We start from the raw sequence: 19,706 nt of genomic DNA on the forward strand, positions 1-19,706 counted from the left end.
AATTCTAGAGAAGCACTAATATATGCTCTATTCACAAGTCTACATTTCTCAATTTCATTCTGTATTAGTTCATTCCTTCTATATGGTTTAATTATTTTTATTAATATTCATGTGGTAAGTGCATCAGCAGCATGTAGTAATAAATTCAAAGATCACCACCCTCTTAACACAAACAAGTAAGAAATGAAATAGACACAGTTATGTCTCTCCTGGCTCAAAACCTCCAGGCTAAGGTCTAGTGATTAGGAATTTTTTATGTTGTTTTTAACAAGCAAAAAGGTTTTCAATGTTAGCTTAAAGTAGAGAAATTCGTTTAGAATTTTTATACCATGACAACACTCACTAAAATTGTGCTAATATACAGGGATTTCCTTTGCCAAAAATCTGCAGTCAGATTTCTCAAGAATCAAAATCCTATTGAAATCTCATCCTCTTCTCTAACTTATTTTTACCTCTATCGGGTGATTGCCTCTTTGATGCAGATGCAAGGTTCTCCTTTGCCTTCCCGCTGTTGATAAACTGAGAGAAAGACAGGATGGGTGGTAACTTTGCACTTGCAGATCCATGTATGGGTGAGGCTGGTGAACTTATTGGATCTTGTGGTCCAGCGTTGTCATGAACTTCTTCGTGATTAGCCTTTGCAGGCACCGAAAGATTTGATGATGCTGGAGTGCAGTCGGCTATGGATGTTACATTCTCAGGAGGAGGAGCAGTACTAGAACTGCTGAGCTTATTCACCAATTCCATAGGACCTGCTGTAGAAAGCCACCTAGCTGTACTTGCCATTTGTGATAAATAGAAAGACTTTCCACTTTTGCCATACTTCTTATAACATTCATTTTCAAGAAAAACTACGGATTTATCAATGTCAATCCTGGAGAATATACAGAAAGTATAAAAGGTGATGAGAGAGCAGAGTTTTATGTGAGAAGAAACCCTTTTAGCTACAAAGTCTGAAAGATAATACAGAGCAATGTCATACCTCGAATCGTTGACCATCTGCTGGTTTTGCTTTATTGCATTCAGCAATCTCTGCTTGCCAGCTTCCCTGAGTGTTTCAGGTATGGCATTCTTGTCAAGTTTATTGACCTATTATGGTAAAACAAAATATTAGGCCATGCAGACAAATGTTAGTTAAGCCACATTAGGTTGGGGTTAAAATAGCTATCATAGTTGGAAGTGGAAGAGGAGGGTTATAGGTGATTTCCCTCATTTGATAAAGAAGTAAGACTAGAGAGCCTGATATATCCTCATAACCAAAAAAAACCCAGAGAAAATCATTAATATTCCACATAAGAGGAGTAAACTAATGAAACTCTCATCTTTACCCTTCTCCCTCAATCGAGTAAACAATTTTTTTATGATAGTTGTGTCCGGGCCAGTTTGCGCACACCTCGACTATTCATAATGGAATAGACATTAAGCAGATAGAAATTAACAATTAGGACAGACAAGCTCACAAGCATCTCACAATGTAGATCTTCTACTTTACAAAAGGTTTAACATATTTAGAGATTCTACCAATTAAGGGACTGCACAAAGGAGCAGTTGGATTGACTGCATATTTCAGTTTTTTCATCATGTAAACTCCAGACCACTTAGAGAAAGTACATCTAAGAACACAGTTGGAGATTCTTCTGGCAGCAAAGCTTGCTTTCAGTTATGGTCCCTCAACAATGACACATTGACCAGCAGAAATGAAGATTAACAAGGACAGTTTAAAAAGGTATTAACAAAGTGGACATATAATTTAATATTACCTTGGGGAAATTCAATGGAACGGGAGAAGTCAAAATATCAAGTTACAGAAAATTAGAGGGTCTTTAAAGTCATGAATCGTAGGACTGAATAATGTTGGCGCAGAGACTAGGGTCTCTGTAAAGAATAGAGCTTTTGGTTACAGATACAAAAAAATGTTTAAATGCTCCAGAAAGTGTTAAAAAGGCATGGGAGAAATGCTTCAATGCATCTGTTTTTAGCAGTATTTCCTATCAAAACTAGATTTAGAGAGTAAGAAGTCACCATTGCTCGGACGACCTAAAAGTATAGAAGATTCTAAATATAATTTCTTCCAGTTGTCAGAGGAAGAGCAGAGTTGGCTAGAAAGGCCTTTTGAGGATATTGAAGTGCTGAATAGTATCAAGATGTGAATCGCTGACATGGCTCTTGGACCTGACGACTACACCACGGGCATCCAATTTTGCTGGAGATATTAAAAGGGGATATTATGCAGGCCTTGGAAAACTTCCATTCACAAGAATATTTTGAAAAAAATAATAATCAATGCTACTTATGTGGTGGCTTTAATACCTAAGAAGGATGGAGCAAGAGATCTGAAAGATTTCAGATCAATTAGTCTGATTGGAGATGTATATAAGATAAATATCCAAGTTCCTCAGAGAGATAGAAAATGGTGGTGGAGAAATTAGTGGATAAGTAACAAATGGCATTCATAAAAGATAGGTAAAATCATGGATGCTGCCTTGCTAGCAAATGAGGTAGTAGACAGTAGACACTAGATAGAAAAGTAAGATACCAGGGCTTCTGCGCAAGCTGAATGTAGAAAAAGCATTATCATCATGTCGATGTGGATTTCTTTATTCAGATCCTAAAGGATATGGGTTTTGTTACAAAATGGCTAAAATAGATTTCTTTCTGCATCAGAACTGTAATATTATCAATCCTTAGAAATCGAACCCCTGAGGGTTTTCCCCTTTCCAAAGGGGGTTGAGGCAAGGGGATCCCTCGTCTCTTTTCCTCTTTATTATTGCAATGGGCGGTCTAAACAATATGCTGAAAATGGCTAGTGCTGATGGTTGGATTAGAGGTTTTTAGATAAATAACATGAATGATGGTATGGAGATCTTTCAGTTACTCTATGTTGAGGACTCACTAATCTTTTGTGAAGTTAAGGTTGAGAAATTAAGGGTGATCCGACTGATTCTTACAGTTTTTTGAAGCAGTATCTGGCCTTCATATCAACTTGGGTAAGTCAGTTAATTTTGTCAATATGATTGAACATCTTCTTGTGCTGGCTGGTGTTCTGGGATGTGATACTGGAATACTACCTACATTATATTCAGGATTGGCTTTAGGAGAAAAGAAAAAGTCCATGGAGATATGGAATGGTGTGATTGATAAATGTGAGAAGAGGTTACCAAGATGGAAGACACATTACTTGTCTTTGGGGGACAGGATTATAATGATAAATAGCATTCTGGATGCATTGCTCACATATGTTATGTCCCTTTTTTCCCTACCTGCTAAGGCGGAAAAAAGACTGGACTCCTTGAGAAGGAACTTTCTTTTGCAAAGACACTAAAATGTTTTCATTTAGTTGGGTTAAAATCTGTAAATCCAGCAAAAAGGAAGGGGGCTTGGCACCAGAAACTTCAGATTGCACAACAATAATCTTTTATGAAAGTGGCTATGGAGATTTAATACAGAAGACAGTTCCTCATGGAAGAGGGTGATTATTCAAAAAATTGGCATCTAAGTCAATGGATTACTAAGTCAGTCAATTTTTCATATGAGACAAGCATATGGAAAGCAATTAGGAAATGTTAGGAGGGATATGCTTTGAACATTGGGTTCACAACTGGTAATGGAAGGAGAATGTCTTTTTGGAGTAGCAAATTAGTAAGGGCATGATCCTCTTAAGGCTTCGTTCTCTGATTTATGTTGCTCAACTATATCTAAGGCTACATTAGAAGAGGCATGGAGTTCTAGAGTATGGAACCTTTCTTTCAGAAGTTACATGACTAGGAGATTAGAAGGGTGGCTGAAATGCTGAAGACACGGGAGGTTTTTCATGGTTCCAGGAATGCTGAGGAATCAGTTACATGAATGGAGGAAACAAGAAGAGATTCTCAGTTAGTTCTGCATATTCCTTGTTTTCAGAATCAGCTCACACCCCAGATTGGCCATGGAAGTTTATCTCGAAAACAAAGCTCGCTACAAGGTGGCATTGTTTACTTGGCTTGTTATCAAGAAAGCTTGTTGACTCATGAATTATTATAAAAAAGAGGGAATTCGGTTAAGTTCCAGGTGGTTTTTGTGCCAAGAGATGGAAAAGTTAATAGTCACCTCTTCCTTCATCGCAAAATAACTGATGTATTGTGGCAGTTGTTCTTTGCCTTAGCTGAGATCCAATGGGTGATGCCAAAGTACTAACTTACTAAGGACCTACTATGGTGCTGGAACAACATTAAAACAAAGAACAGACATAAGAGGTGGTAGAGAATGCCCAGCATGCATATGGTGGACTTTGTGGAAAGAAAATAATAATAGATGCTTTGAGAATAGAAGTAGTTCCAAACAAAGAATTAAGTTGAATTGTTTTTCGTCTTTTCAATTCCAGTGTAAAGAGAACTATAAAAAAGATGTAGAATCACTTGTAGATTTTTTTGACTCAGACACAAAGTAATTTTTTTTACAGATTTGATTGACAGTATCATCTTGGAACTGAATGCTGATGAATAAATTGTTATCTTACTCAAAAAGATATAATTTCTTCGGTTATAGCATTTTAATTTTTTTGGTTAAAACCATCTGGTATCCAGAACTCACTTGCCCAACTAATCCATATTCGCTCTGCATAAGGCCCACGAAGAGGAAGGGGCTCCCTATCAGAAATTTCTCCATTACCTGGGCGCGAACCCCAAACCTCTAGGGTGTTCCACCCAAAATGGGAATGGGCTAGGGTTATGAGCTTCTCTGATGACCTAGTTGACTCCATGATTATAAGTTCATCCCACAAAGGACCAAGCCAGAATAGGGTTATATACATTTTCATGATGAGAAGGGATCATTCGGAACTACCTAAATAGATACTATATTTACATGTGGACCTTACATCATACATTAGATTTAGGATTAGGAATACTTACATATCTCTATTGGGACCCTACTCACCTCTTTAAGTGAATCAAGAAATAGGTTTGACTGTCCATATTTTTTATATATATTAGGACAGGATAGTTCAAGTCGAAGCAATTGAATGTCCAACTCGGGCATATGATTCATTTTCAAGATGCCTTGGTGGTGAAATGATATACACGAGAAACTCAAAATCTCGTGCTAAAGAGCGTTGAGGTTCGAGTCCTCTTTAAGACATAATATTGAGAATGCTCATCATTCACAATATGAGAGCTCTCAATCGGTATAGATGTACAAATCGGATCCAAGCTCTTGGAATTGGAATAAATTCAGCAGCAAATTGCAAATCTTGGTGATCTTCTCTATCTCATGAATGGAGAGTCCGCTTTAAAATGAACCTTCCTGCACCTACCCACCCACCCACCCGAGCATATGCTTCAACAGGAATCACACAAGGGTAGATTAGAAACCTCTCGTAAAAATCCCGTCCATAATCCAACAGCAAAAGTACATTACATAGTCCAAGGTTTTGGCCACTTACCCATTCAGTGATTCCTACATCCCTTGATGGGTTCTTCCAATTATAAATTGAACAGAAAGAGTGGATAAATTAGTGAATGGACCTAGCTGGATAAAGAGTTAGCAAAGATGGATTTCACATGTTGATCAGTTTTTTCACTTAATTCCCTTTCCATTACTGAAAATCCAAATATAATAACTTTAAATCAAAAGAAAATCAAGCAAAAACTATGCAGCGATTCCAAGTTCTTCATAAAAGGATGACTTGACTTTAGCGCAATGTGAAATCATAATGCGACCCAGTGTATGAAAAGTAATACAACGTGTAAACTAAAAACACCCTGTCTATGCAAAAAAACTTTAAAAATCAACCTGCTTGTCATGGCTTTTGTTCTGATAATAGTTCTCTTCTGCACGCTGCAGCAAATCCATTTTATCTTGCAGCCTGAGCTTTGCGGATGTTTTTGATGAAGCGGCATTCTTTGCAGCATCCAAAGCATCTAATTATAAGTAATTCCGACTTAGCCAAGAATGAAAATCAATGAAGGCAAACAACATGACATCAAAACTTCCAAGTGGCTTCAGTGCATGGGACCCTACAACAACAATAATCAATGTACATACCATCAGATTCAGATATATCTTCTTCTGATCCACTTGCTTCATCATCACGGTTCCAAAATTCTGACAATTGTTCTCCGGCATTGAGACTTGAACCACTGAAACCAATATATTACTTAAGAAGAAAATTCCCAAAATGCCTAACAGCTCCATAGTTTCATGAAAAGCTTACAATTTTTATATTTAAGGTGAATTCAAACTAGATGTTCACTAGAACATAAAAGAAAGTAATCAGGTGCTATTGTAAGCAAATTTGAGGTAAATTAAACTCGATGTTCACTAGAACATGAAACAAAGTAGTCAGGTGCACAGTTCTTTTATGATTTGTTTTGCCTTCATCTGTAATAGATTAGAGGATATAGGAGATATTGTTATGTATGCATCTTATAGTGCTCTTGAACGACACCATAGACAGGGCGCTTCAAAGTTGATGTTCTAGTTTCCAGTACATGTAGCAGTATCCCAGGGTAGTGCATTTCCTAGAGCTATTGAGCAAGCAGTAGACTAAATCTAGTGACTCGACCATTGGGTGGTCTTTAACAAGTAGTGTTTTGTTTCTACCTTTTGTTCCATGAGATCATATTTGTTATATGTTATGTTACCTTTTCAAAAGTATATATTTCCATTCAAATTAGCTTCCCATTCTAGATAGTGTTGAAAGTGTGAGGTGCCTTATTTTCCTGCTATAAATTCCTGACCCAGATTTAAATTCCCAACTTCCGTTTCCTACTTTATCAACCAAAAAAAACTTTGTCTCCTATCTCCTGAAAGATAAATTTGTGAACCCAGGTTTGCACTCCAAGTTATACACATATCAAAAACATGTAAGAAAATTAGCACTTAGACCTCAGGTTACTTAATGAAACAACTTAACGTCTCTTCAGTATCTTCCTCAGTCCCTACCTTCCCTTCCTAACTTCTAGAGAGAAACTTAGGTTCTTTGGACCTTTTTACTTTCTCAGTTTCATTCATTTGTTCACTTTTCTTATCAAGATGTAAGGATTGAATTGATTTAACATGCCGGAGAAATTGACTTAATGGGTAAATCCCGCATACAAAGAGTACAACATGATATTCTAAGAATATCCAACCACTAGCAGTGATTGGAATGTCATAAGTGAGGTCTGGGGAGGGTATAGTGTACGTTGGCCTTACCACTACCTCGTGGAGGTAGAGAGACTGTTTCCGAAAGACCCTCTGCTCAAGAGCAGCAAATCCAAGTACAAAGAAGAAGAAAATAGTGTAGAAAACATAGCAACTAACAAAGGAAGCAGTGCAAAGCCTATAGGAAGGAACAAGAACAACAAAATAGTGCGATAGTCGAAATACATTAAACAACAAAGATGATAGAAAACAGTGATTGGAATGTCATAAGTGATCCAAAAATGTAAAAAGAATACAATTAAAAAGGTTCCATTAATCTCTTCCTAATTATTTTTAAATCCCTGGATACTCTTCTGTTCCTCTTTTCCAAATTGTTCAGATAAGGCCCAAGGAGTTACTTCTCATGCTCTCCTTCTCTTCCTTCTCCTTATGAATTTGAACCATAGAAGCATCTCTTTGGTAACCTCACCCTTCAATTCCCAACATATTCCACTATGTATATCATAACCTGTACGCAATTGGGGGATGAATCAATTAGTGGTGTTGCCACTTTTTTGACATGAAACACCGACTAATCTAGATGTCCTCAAATTTTCAGTTGTTTGGATGGATTCTTATGCTGCTGTCCACGGGAAAAAGGGAATTACTGGTAATCTACATATTTTCCCACTTGTTTGTGTCATTCAGTGAATCAGAGCAAATAGGTGTAGCTATACAAAAGTGAGTGGTGTGGATACTAGTATGCATTGGACAACCCAAAGTGTAGCTAATTATCTGTACAACATGGGAAAACCTCTTTACACTAAAAGTACAAGTAAAATAAGAAATATTTTGACTCTTAATGTTGAATTATCCACTCCTTCAAATTATCTACTCTCCTTTCTCTCCATAAAATAACCAAAACATACAAAAAAGGGCACAGCCTTCTATAATTCTTTTTCCCAGCATCCAATTTGTTCATCTCCCAACTTGGCATGGTCTCTGCCACTGCTATAGGAAGTGTCCAATTTGCTCATATTTACACCTTTCTCAACATCTTAACATTCACAAAAGGCATGACACTCAGTATCAAAAGGAAGGGATCCGTGTAAATACTCATCTCTAACTGACAAGACTTTTTTTGATAAAGTAAAGAATTTTATTATCTCTAACTGATAAGACTTATTGCTTCATATACTAACTAATAAAACCCATGTTCATCCACTTCTCACATTTAATTCATTATTTTATAAAAACACTGACTGATATAATAAAACACTCAACTCCAGCAAGCATCTTACGCGACCATTCTGTAAAAGGAAAGAGAAAAACAGAAAGCAAACTGCAAAAGCATATTTCCTTTTTGTAATAATATTTGACACGTAATGAAGCAATGAGCATTTAGGGAAGATGATGAGCAATGCAGCATATCTCAATTAAAGTGGTAATCCATGTTTCAGTAGTAAGATGAATGCAATACCTGGTCATATATATTCTTGAAGATCCAGTTCTCTGCCGAAAAGCAGTTGCAGTTTTAAGTTGCTCCAAGTTACTTGTAACTAGATTAGGATGCTTGCACACATCACATGATTTTTCACATAAAGAATCAGGTACCTACTTTTAAAGACAACACAACCATGAGATGACATAAGCAGGTAAACAACATCTCACAGTTACTATTTAAAAAGGACTATCAAGTATCAACAATGATGACTGAATATACCATCTCTCCAAAGTTCTCAAGTATCATTTTCCTACGACAACCAGACCCTTCACAATACTCAACCATCTGAATGTATATCAGTGGCAAGAAGAATCATGTTAGTTATAATGTATAAAAAGCTAACCGAAATATATGATTTTACAAAAATAAAATAAAATGGGACCTGTTTGAAGTCGTCCAGGGACTTCTTCGAAGATTTATCTTGCAAGCTTGAGGACTCATCCTTTTTCCTTTTAGTATTGCTTAAAATAAACTCCTGCAATATGCTTACAAGATGTGACTTATTCAAATTTAGAAGCAAGATTGAGAAAGAAAGATTCAAAGGAAAAATCAACTGGTGACAGGTGATTCAACCATTTTCCTACGGTCGTCCACTCCATAATACAGTACACTTCTGGAAGGCAACTGATCGCGTCCAGCTCTACCTGACTCTTGATAGAAGCCTTCCATTGATTTGGGAATATTGAAGTGACAGACCACTCTGACATCCTTTCTATCTATACCCTATTATAATAAAATAAAGAAAACTATGAGCTCTGTATAATCCTTGTCAAGAATTGCTATTACAAGTTATCCTGGAAAACTGAATCAAGAAAATGCATACCATCCTGCAACGGAAGCAAGATCTCAACAGCTGTTTGTGCCTCAGATACTCCATTGTTATCCAGAGGCAGTAAAATAGATAAAGGCATGACATCCAGTATCAGACATTAATGGAGAGTATAGAGAAATATGTTACTTGAATCCATCGTTTAGTGGCTAGTAAAATTATCTATTTCTGCCAGAGAACTCTTACCCAAAAGCTACAGTTGCAACAACCACTTGTATTTTTGAAGAAATCCAATCATCCAAGACAGAGCTCCGCATTTTATTATTCAGCCCAGCATGATATGCTAGTAGTAAGTTAATGTACATTTCAGGAAAACATATCATAGACAAAATTACATGGAATTTAACTGAGCCACTCATTACCAGCACAAGAAATGCCACTGCGGGTTAGTTGGATCGCAAGATCATCACACATAGTACGTTCCAGGCAATAAATAATGGCGCACACGTTTCCACAAGATTTTAGTAATTTACACACGTCAGCATATGGATCATCCAAAAGGTCTTTATAGCGAACTGCAAAATGGAGATATATGATCAGGTATGTAATCGCAAGAGTGATGACAGATACAGTTCATAGCCTGATAGTTAGAAGTAGGTCCAAAGGTGATAGGATAGTCAAAGGTAATAAGATAGTGATGACTGATATGGTACATAACCTGATAATTCAAAGAGTAATGGCTGATATGGGTACATAACCTGATTAGTTAAAGGTAATAGGATACAATGATTTCACCAGAATTTAGTACATATAAATGACCATAGATACTTCATCTGATACACACAGATGCATAGAACATACAAAGGAAAATGCAACAAATTAGACTTACAGAGAATTTGGTCCACATGATTTCAAACAAAAAGCTACAGAATCATATGAAGCCATGTTGAAGCAATATTTTCTCAGTAACTGTCTTCTTATCTTAACATCCCCTTTCCCCTCACTTTTTAAAAGCCAGAACAGGATTCAAATAAGGAAAAGCAAAAAAAAATAAAATTGGTTACTGTATACTCATTACTATAAATTGCTGCAACTGATTCCTCATAGATTTAAGAATTGCCAGTTTAAGAAATGGATTAGTTGTTGGCTGCTCATCAATTACATACGAAGACATTTGCACTTTATCAAGGAACGGAGATCCTTAGACCTGACCTTCATAATAGATATTTGGCCGGTTGAATGATGATTTCAGGACTAGAGGGTTTTGCAAATTCAGTGATTCTATCACATCTTTCTGAACTCTGCAGAGAAAGGAAAATGTCCGAGAAAACGAATAAATCACGATTATTTTCTAAATAAGCTGCAGGGAATTGTTAACCCGAAAATCATCAAAAGTATATTTGGCAATGGGAAAGAAAAAGGCAGAGGGAAGTTATAAGATAACACACAATCACTGTTACAATGAGATTGATCTCCATTGACGTATAAATTGTAATTCCTTACATCTCAAGAAAATTCACATAACCAAACTTACTTAGGAGCAGCAGTTGCTGTCAAAGCCAATACTGGTACATTTGGGAAATGACTTCTCAGTAAAGAAAGCTTCCGATAGCTAGGCCTAAATGAGGAAAAAAATAAACCAAGAGAATTGTGAAAGGATCGAAGACATAAACGTATAAAAAAAAAAAAGCAAAGAGAAGAAGTTAAAAGTAGAAAAACTAACGACAAAGGACGACTCCTATTTACAAAAACTTCAATATAGCTTAAAGGTAGATAGAACAATAGCAAGTGTAATATCAAGCTAATGATCCCACTTGACAGGAGTATATATGCACATTATATCGGTAAACCTAGTGTGCCTTAGGATCTGAAAGAGTCAATTTGTAACTAGAACGCAAGCATCAAGGAAAACACTATATGTTGTGACCATTGTCACGTTTGTTTTTTCAACACACTTGTAAATGCAAAATTTGAGGATGAGAAAGGAAGAGAGATTTCTCAGGCATTTTATACAATAGGAGGGTTTGGAGGCCGCAGAATAGTGTAGAAGGTTAGTTGGTAGGTGTACGTTCTCTCGTTTTCCTGCTGGATAGGCTTGGGAAACGTATATGTACCTGCTTTCTTACCAGTGGTATTAGCACTATTCTCGTGGTTTCTTGTTCTCCGTTTTCTGTTACCACCTGTGTTTCTTGTGTTCCGTTAATTGTGTGTAGATTATACTGGGTATGTTGTTGTTGTACATTGCCACTGGACATTCCAGAAAAGTGCTCTTAAAATCTATATTTTAAATTGGAACATACTATCGCTTTCAAAGAAAATTATTCTAGTTTACAAGCTCAGAGAACCATGGATAAAACCTAAAATATGTCCATAAAATAAACAATGTTAACCAAAAAGGACAGAAGTGCAGTAAATTAACCACAACCATCATATATTGAGAAGGCACCTGAAGTCATGTCCCCAAGAAGAGATGCAATGTGCCTGGATTTTGTTAAAGTAAAATGATAATATTAACAGACACATAGTTAAAGAAACTTCTGACATAAGCAAAGAGATGGAGTAAAACCTCATCAATGGCAATGAGATTTAACAATCCTCTGGCATGAATCTTTGTCAGTTTTGACATAAATCCAGATGTTGCAATTAGTTCTGGTGTCACGTACAGTAACCTTACAGCTGGCTTCCCAGATTCGAGGTCCTCGTATATCTAAAGATTCAAAGGAAAAATGCAAAATTATAGACATGTTGGACCCTCGCATTTCTCGCCACAATTTGAAATACATTTACAAGCATCTGGCATCACACTACAAATCGTTGATGACTGAACCTCTTCTACCTATATAGTGAATCTTACAGATTTGTATTATAAACCAGTACTACCTATAGTACTGGAAAACCATATTTACAAGAAGAAAGTTAAAAAGATACAGAAGCTGCCAAAAGACAATACTAGCATGAATCAAAAACATCTACAATTGTTTCTGTATAAAACTTATTTGGCCAAGCTTTTGGGAGGCCAAATGAGCTTAGTTTTCCCAAAAAGTGCCTATTTTTAAAAACTGAGGTGTTTGGCCAAGCTTTTGGGAGAAAATATGTGCTTTCGAGGAGTTGCAAAAGTTAATTTTTAGAAGCCAAAAAAGTAGTTTTTCCCTTGAAGTACTTTTTTGAAAAACACTTCTGAGAAAATACATCTAGAAGCACTTTTTAAAAGCATGGTCAAACACTACTTGTTGCTCAAAAGTGCTTTTTCAATTAATTGGTCAAACACAAACTGCTTCTTACCGGAAGTACTTTTTTGAAAAGCACTTTAAAAAACACTTTTTCAAAATAAGTTCATTTTAGAAACTTGACCAAACAAGCCATTAATAAGATAATTGTCTTGTATATTGTAGAAGAAAGAAAATAAAAATAAAAACAATGGTTGACAGGTCAGGGTAAGGGGGTTAAACATCACAACATTATTATTGAATAGAATTACTCAATTACATAATATAAACTACTATTGTGTATCTTGGTCTTCCAGAAATTAAGTGTCAATCATCTTTGCATATCCCAAAAGGAAGTGTTTAAATGTAAGTTCAGATGGAGGGAGTGATAGATAAAACTCCACAGAGTTATCAAATGATCAAATATCTAGGCAAATGGTATAGGAAGAAACTGATCCCTGTCAACCATGCTGATTAAAGTATTCAAGAAATCTGCAACACTTAATATCTTCACCTGTATTTTCTTGATCTAAATAAAATATCAGAAATAGAAGTATCGCATATGCCTCTCTTTTCTCCAGTGTCATCTAATATATAAAGGGCCCATACAGTCTACTAACAGCCTTGTTTGACTATTATGAAACTAGCTTGAGATTGTAGATAAAACATGGCCTATCTCGAAAGAGTATTTTCGAAATCAACTATTAACCACTAATCCCACAATAATTTTGCCATGCTTCAGAAGTTGTAGACTTGAAATTTATCTATAGAATATTAACTTATTCCAATTTACCTTGTTTTTCACTTGAACTGTCTGGGTTGAAGAAAGAAATTCAGCAGGAATCCCTTTTTCTTTCAATGTTGAAACTTGATTTTCCTAAGCAAGAAAAGGAAAAGTTAGAAGATAAAACTATGACAGTTAATAAACAGAAGATTACAAGCAAGATTCTTATATTGTACTTACCATGAGAGCTGAAAGCAAATGACAAACCGATGAAAGGAGTCAATGATGTGTCCTATAATTTCCAAGCAAACGCAAAAATAGTGTAGCTTATGCTTTCGTTATAAGGTAAAATCAAACAAAGATAACAGAAATCACCTATCAAAGGACTAACGACAAGCACAATTCCTGGTTTTGTCAAAGCGGGGACCTGATAGCACATGGACTTCCCTCCACCAGTTGGCATGAGGCAAAAGCAATCCCTTCCTACATAATTGCTAGATATTATTAACACAAAGGAGAATTATCAATACACAAAGCTTATGGCTGAGTGATATTACCCATCACCATTTAGCTATAACATTTATTTTCTCGTTGTTGGTCATAAGTATTTACCAATTTCGAGATACGGCACAGTATGAAAGATCTCTTAGATGCACATTGTAACGACTCGGAAAATGATAGAGTGAAACTAGAGCCTTACATGTGAGTTTGGAGTCGAGAACTTAATGAAATGATTATATTTGAATTTGACCCAAAAAGTTCTTAAAAATGTGGTTCGGAAGTTACCGGAAACTTGTTTAGCTGTATATAAAAAGATCCGTTTCGTTTTTCGAAAATCCGACTTCATATTCTTGTTTAGGGGGTCAAATTGAGTGGGAAATGGGTCTAACCCAAATTTTAGAGCAACCGTATCAAAATCCGAAATTTCCAAGTGAAGCCTTTTTCGAGGGTCTACTTTGAAGGGTCATATCTCCTAGCACACAAATTATTTGGGTGGCCAATAATATATCCATGGAAAGCCCTTTGAGTTAGCTACCTAACGCACTTCGTTTCACCTCATTCGGAGTTCGGACGAAGGAGTTATGCCCATTTTCGTAAAGTCTGTCCGGCAGAAAACGGAAATTCCAGTAGCTAAATTACTGTTCATTTACTGTTCATCCGCCCAAAATATTTTCTAAGTGTTGGACCATTTCTTCCAAATGACATATATTATTTCCTATATATCATTAGTTCATTCCCATCCCTAAAAACATTTCCCTCACTTCTCAAATATTTCTCTCCAACTCAAGAAGAAGAAGAAGTGGGAGCTAGGCTTTGGATTCAAGTTTTTCTTCATCAAATTTCTTGAGAGATCATAGCAAAGGTATGGTGATCCTTCATCTAGGGTTAGCTTTCACCCTAGAGTCCATTCAAGTTAGTTTTCAAAGGTTTCAAGTTCTTCAAAATCTAGGTTTTCACTCTAACTCATGGGTTCCTTCTTCAAACGTTTTCAAATGGTTATTAATGACTTATTATGATTGTATTAGTGTTTAAATGATGATTTATGACGAAAATACTCCATGAACCCATGATTTCTCTCTATTCCTAGTTTATGCCTTTATGAAGTGGGTTGCTAGATAATGAATGTATATGAATCAAACTTGTTTAAAGGTCTTTAGATTGTTGAAGTATGTCATTACCCATGCTTATTTTATGGTGTATTGTTGGTGTATTGGTATGTGAGGCTTATGGCCTTAAAGGCATAGTATGAGAAATTGGAGTGTTATCATGACATTATATGAATGAGAATTCAATGAAGATAATGTGATCATGTTATGAATGTAAAGGTGTTGTTGTAGGTTGTTCACTGGTTTGGTTGCATAATTACTACCCTATTTTCCATGCTCTTTGATTCCATTACATGCCTTCAAGGTGTTTGACAAAATGTCCAACTATGGAGAATTGATGAATCGATGCTTTAAAGTTTGAGTTATGAGATGTATGGAAATCCAGAGATGTGTTGATGACACTCATGAATGTTGATGATATAATATGAAGGATTCTTCAATATAAAGTATACCTTGAATTGGTAGGGCTTATGCATCATTTTCTTGTATAAATGATTATATTGTTGATTGTTGAATCCTTGGATCGGTAGGCTAATGGCACCCTTCCATTAATGATAAGTAATGAACCTTGGATTCGGTAGGCCTATGGCACCTTTCCATAAAGGTTAATGATGAGACTTGAATCGGCAGGCCCATGGCACCCTTTCAAGAGGAGTTAATGAGCTTTCCTAAATGTACCTTGAATCGGTAGGCTTATGGCACCCTTTCATGTGTTAAATAATGTACCTTGAATCGGTAGGCTTATGGCACCCTTTCATGTGTTAAATAATGTACCTTGAATCGGTAGGCTTATGGCACCCTTTCATGTGTTAAATAATGTACCTTGAATCGGTAGGCTTATGGCACCCTTTCATGTGTTAAATAATGTACCTTGAATCGGTAGGCTTATGGCACCCTTTCATGTGTTAAATAATGTACCTTGAATCGGTAGGCTTATGGCACCCTTTCATGTGTTAAATAATGTACCTTGAATCGGTAGGCTTATGGCACCCTTTCATGTGTTAAATAATGTACCTTGAATCGGTAGGCTTATGGCACCCTTTCATGTGTTAAATAATGTACCTTGAATCGGTAGGCTTATGGCACCCTTTCATGTGTTAAATAATGTACCTTGAATCGGTAGGCTTATGGCACCCTTTCATGTGTTAAATAATGTACCTTGAATCGGTAGGCTTATGGCACCCTTTCATGTGTTAAATAATGTACCTTGAATCGGTAGGCTTATGGCACCCTTTCATGTGTGATGATGTCAAAGTAATGAACTATTCTATGGGAATGTAGGCTAAGCACCGAGCGGATTTGGTTAGATGGAAACTCCCCCGACAGTTAGGCATGAGTTTCAATGATCGTCTACCTTATCCCATAAACTATGTGCCCGCATAGGAAGCTAGTGGATCCATTAAGCTATATATACCGGTCTTCCTTAGGCAAGTAGACCACCTCTTTTCGGTGTGGGGACTCATGACACCGGATTCCATGACAAGCTCTCATGGTCTATGTCGGTTAAATGCTTACTTCCCTTCATGTGAGATTTCATTATGGTTTCTTGACAGGTTCTACAAAGTGTAGGTAGTAGTATGGGATGCTACCTATACATTGCACGAGTCGGCTTGGAGAGGGTCATAGTGAGTTTCTCTAAATCCTAATGACTGTGACATGAATGTACCCTAAATGAGGTTATTAAAGAATGTTGGCTCTTAAATGCTTAATATGTTATGCATGTTATACTTGGGTTATATTACGAGTTATTTTCCCTTGTCATGTCTTAATTAATGATATACCTCTTATGTATGAATATTGTGCAAAGGTGAAAGAAAGGAATGATAAGTTACTTTAAGTGACCTAAATGTGGTGCCTTAGTATGGATGGTGGTATGGGACGCCATCCATACATTGCACGAGGTATAGCATAAGGGTTTCTTGAGGTGAAGGTCCAAGGTAAAGGTTTTCATGTTGATATTGTTTAAAGGTGATATTATGACTTACTTGATGTTATGCTTGTCTTGTATGTCTTTTATGCTATTGTTCATGATATTTCAAAAAGGTGGCATAATGCATGGTTTCTAACTAAAATGTCCCTTTTAAAGCATGTTTTGCATGGTCATCATACTTAGTACATTTTTGTGTACTAACCCATATTCTTCATGTTTTTACTACAAGTGTAGGTTCCGGCAAGTGATCCCTCTTAGCTAGTTTGAAGTGTTGGATTGCTTTCCTCCAAGACTTGGTATGTCCTCATGGATTCGAGGATAAGACTTTTAAGTTCTTTTGTTCATGTAATAGACACTTTTAGTTTTGTTTTGATTGTAAAGGGTCGTGTCCCTACTTATGTCTTTGTTTGTGTCTAAGATGGCCATGCGAGACTTAGACTTCCGTTGTGTGTTTTTAAAGTTGTTTTAAGAAGTTTAAATGTGTGGATGTAAATAAGTTTTTTTATTATTCCGCACTATTTTCATTATTGAATGCAATGAATGACTATGTGGCTTGTATAAGACCCCTTCGGGGTCGAGTACGCCTTGTTACGACTTGGGGGTGCTCCCGGGTCGTGACACACATAGTCCTTTGGGAGGGGGAAGGGGAGACGATTGGGGTGTGGACATAAGAGTCTTTATGAAAATTAGATTATCTGTCACCAGAGAGAATTCCATTATTATCTTATTTACTTTGATTCCGATAAACTAACTACTTTTTTGCTACAAACACAAATAAATAATTGGACTTGGTGTTGTATTTGATTTTGCTTGACTTTTGATTCAAAGTAAATTAAAAGAAAAGGCATGGAGCTTGAATAACTCACTCAGAACGCTTCTTAAAAGATTACATGGTACAATTAGGTCGAATAAACACTTCTGGAATAAGTATTCAGCTGCTTGGATTCTGTTTGATTATATTTTATTGTATTCACCCAACAAAATCTAAAATAGGATTCACACTACATCCCACGTTCTTTACTTAACCAGCAGAAAAGAAAAGGTAGAGCTTTTATAACTAATTAAATCGTACCACAAATAGCATGTTTTTCTGGCACCTACTCTTTCATAATACACAATGGCAGTGAACAACATGTAAAGAACCTTACCTGATAAAACAGCTTCAATAGCTTCCAATTGCTTCCCCCTGAAATCAGAATGTCCAAAATGCCATCTCAATAGTTTGACTAAAGCTTCCTTCCCAATCACATTCTTCTGACGTCCACAATTACTTTGCAATGGTAATAGTGATTTGTTCATTTCCACCACCAAAACTGCAACAACACCCAATGGTTTAATTACTTGTCTTGCATCTTACTACTATTGCTAGAGCGGAATAGTCCCTCAATCCAGTGACAAACACCAACTTATTTAATTTTTAAGAAAATATAAATATCCCAACATACCCAAAATTCTAACTTTGAAATAACCCGAATTTCTCAACAAACAGCTCGAAGAAACAACCAGATAAAGACAGACCCACGCAAGAAAACACGCAATTTGTCAGTGAAATAGAAAAATTCAAGCAATGCCTAGTAGAAGAACTAGAAAATAGCATTACATTCAAATTCTATAGCGATTTTAAGGAAAGAAGTAACAAATCGGAACAAAAAAACAAATAAAAATCCTGATTTGAACAATGTTATTGAAGTGTAAAGATGATTAGAAGATGAATTGCATAAGATGAAACTACACCTTGAAAGATAACTCCTGCAAAAGAAACCGAACAGAGGGTTTTGCCGGGAAAGCGCAGAGTATATAAATGAGATGAAATTTGGGAATTTGAAGTTGGGGGGGTTTGATTTGTAGTTTGAATTAGGAAATTTAACAAGCAAACATGTTATATGTATTTACCATAAATCATTATAATTTCGGAAAATGGTCAAAAATGTCCTTAACCTATTGAAAAAAAAAATTAAAATGTCCTTCATCCAACTATTGGATAAAAAATACCCTCAGGGGTCGTTTGGTTTGAATATGAGTTATGATGGGATAAGTTATGTTGGGATATGTTATGTTGGGATTAGTTATGATGGGATAAGTTGTCCTGAGATTATTTCTTATTGAGTGTTTGGTTTGTTATATTCAAAATAATATATATTGATAAATTTTAAGAACAAGTTGTTTGTTTACAAAATTACCCTTCACTTTATTTAAACTTTTTAAATATTTCTTTGTGAGCTTTAGTTATTCATTTTTTAAAATAAAACTTTTATTTTATTTAACTTAAATATTTTTGTTTATGTATTCCCATGATAAGTACCATGTGTATTTAAAAATATAACTTTTTTCTTATTTAGCTTAAAAATAGAACTTCCCTCTTAAGTTTATTAAAGAGAAGAAAATTTATGAGAAATCAAAATAAAATAAACATAAGAATTAGTCAAATAAATTCATAAATAAAAATTATATTTATATAGTATAATTTTTTAATAGAAAAATATGTATAATTATCATAAAAATAAGGAGTAGTAAATATTATTATACATGGTATTAAAAAAAATGTAAATATACATAAATGTAAAAAATGATGTATAAAAAGGATTTAAAAGGACATATTTGTCATTTACCTATTTTATCTAGGGATAAGTTATCCCGGGATTACTATACCACCCATGGGGAGGGATAACTTATCCCGGTACTAATTATTAATCCCGGGATAAGTTATCCCGGACTTGCCAACCAAACAACATAATTTTTTTTTTATCCCATCACTATTATTTCTAATCCCTCACACCAAACGAGCCCTCAAGGTTAAACTTAAGTGTAAACTTGTCCTTCCTTTTAACTAAAGATGGCGTGGCACAAATAATTTCTTAAAACTAA

General features: G+C 35.7%; 1 protein-coding gene across 2 annotated transcripts; it reads right to left on the bottom strand.

Moving 5' to 3' along the window:
- Positions 1 to 242: 242 nt before the first annotated feature.
- LOC102581697 (ATP-dependent DNA helicase Q-like 3) lies at positions 243 to 18,677 on the bottom strand. 2 transcript variants are annotated; one of them, XM_006342329.2, is made up of 20 exons: positions 18,576 to 18,677; positions 17,990 to 18,154; positions 13,680 to 13,787; positions 13,545 to 13,552; positions 13,374 to 13,457; positions 11,941 to 12,081; positions 11,821 to 11,855; positions 10,909 to 10,992; positions 10,587 to 10,675; positions 9,797 to 9,949; positions 9,621 to 9,717; positions 9,429 to 9,432; positions 9,179 to 9,328; positions 8,988 to 9,080; positions 8,825 to 8,890; positions 8,582 to 8,715; positions 6,022 to 6,116; positions 5,770 to 5,897; positions 983 to 1,089; positions 243 to 874 (listed from the first exon to the last, which is right to left on the bottom strand). In XM_006342329.2, exons 2-20 carry the CDS (start codon positions 18,138 to 18,140, stop codon positions 415 to 417), a joined length of 2,187 nt encoding a protein of 728 aa, XP_006342391.1. In that variant the 5' UTR covers positions 18,141 to 18,154; positions 18,576 to 18,677; the 3' UTR covers positions 243 to 414. The 2 variants fall into 2 exon arrangements, with proteins under 2 accessions (XP_006342391.1, XP_015162022.1); XM_015306536.1 differs by lacking the exon at positions 18,576 to 18,677 and adding an exon at positions 18,287 to 18,401.
- Positions 18,678 to 19,706: the final 1,029 nt, after the last annotated feature.

Source organism: Solanum tuberosum, unplaced genomic scaffold (assembly GCF_000226075.1).
Source record: "Solanum tuberosum cultivar DM 1-3 516 R44 unplaced genomic scaffold, SolTub_3.0 scf00037, whole genome shotgun sequence".
NCBI lineage: Eukaryota > Viridiplantae > Streptophyta > Magnoliopsida > Solanales > Solanaceae > Solanum > Solanum tuberosum.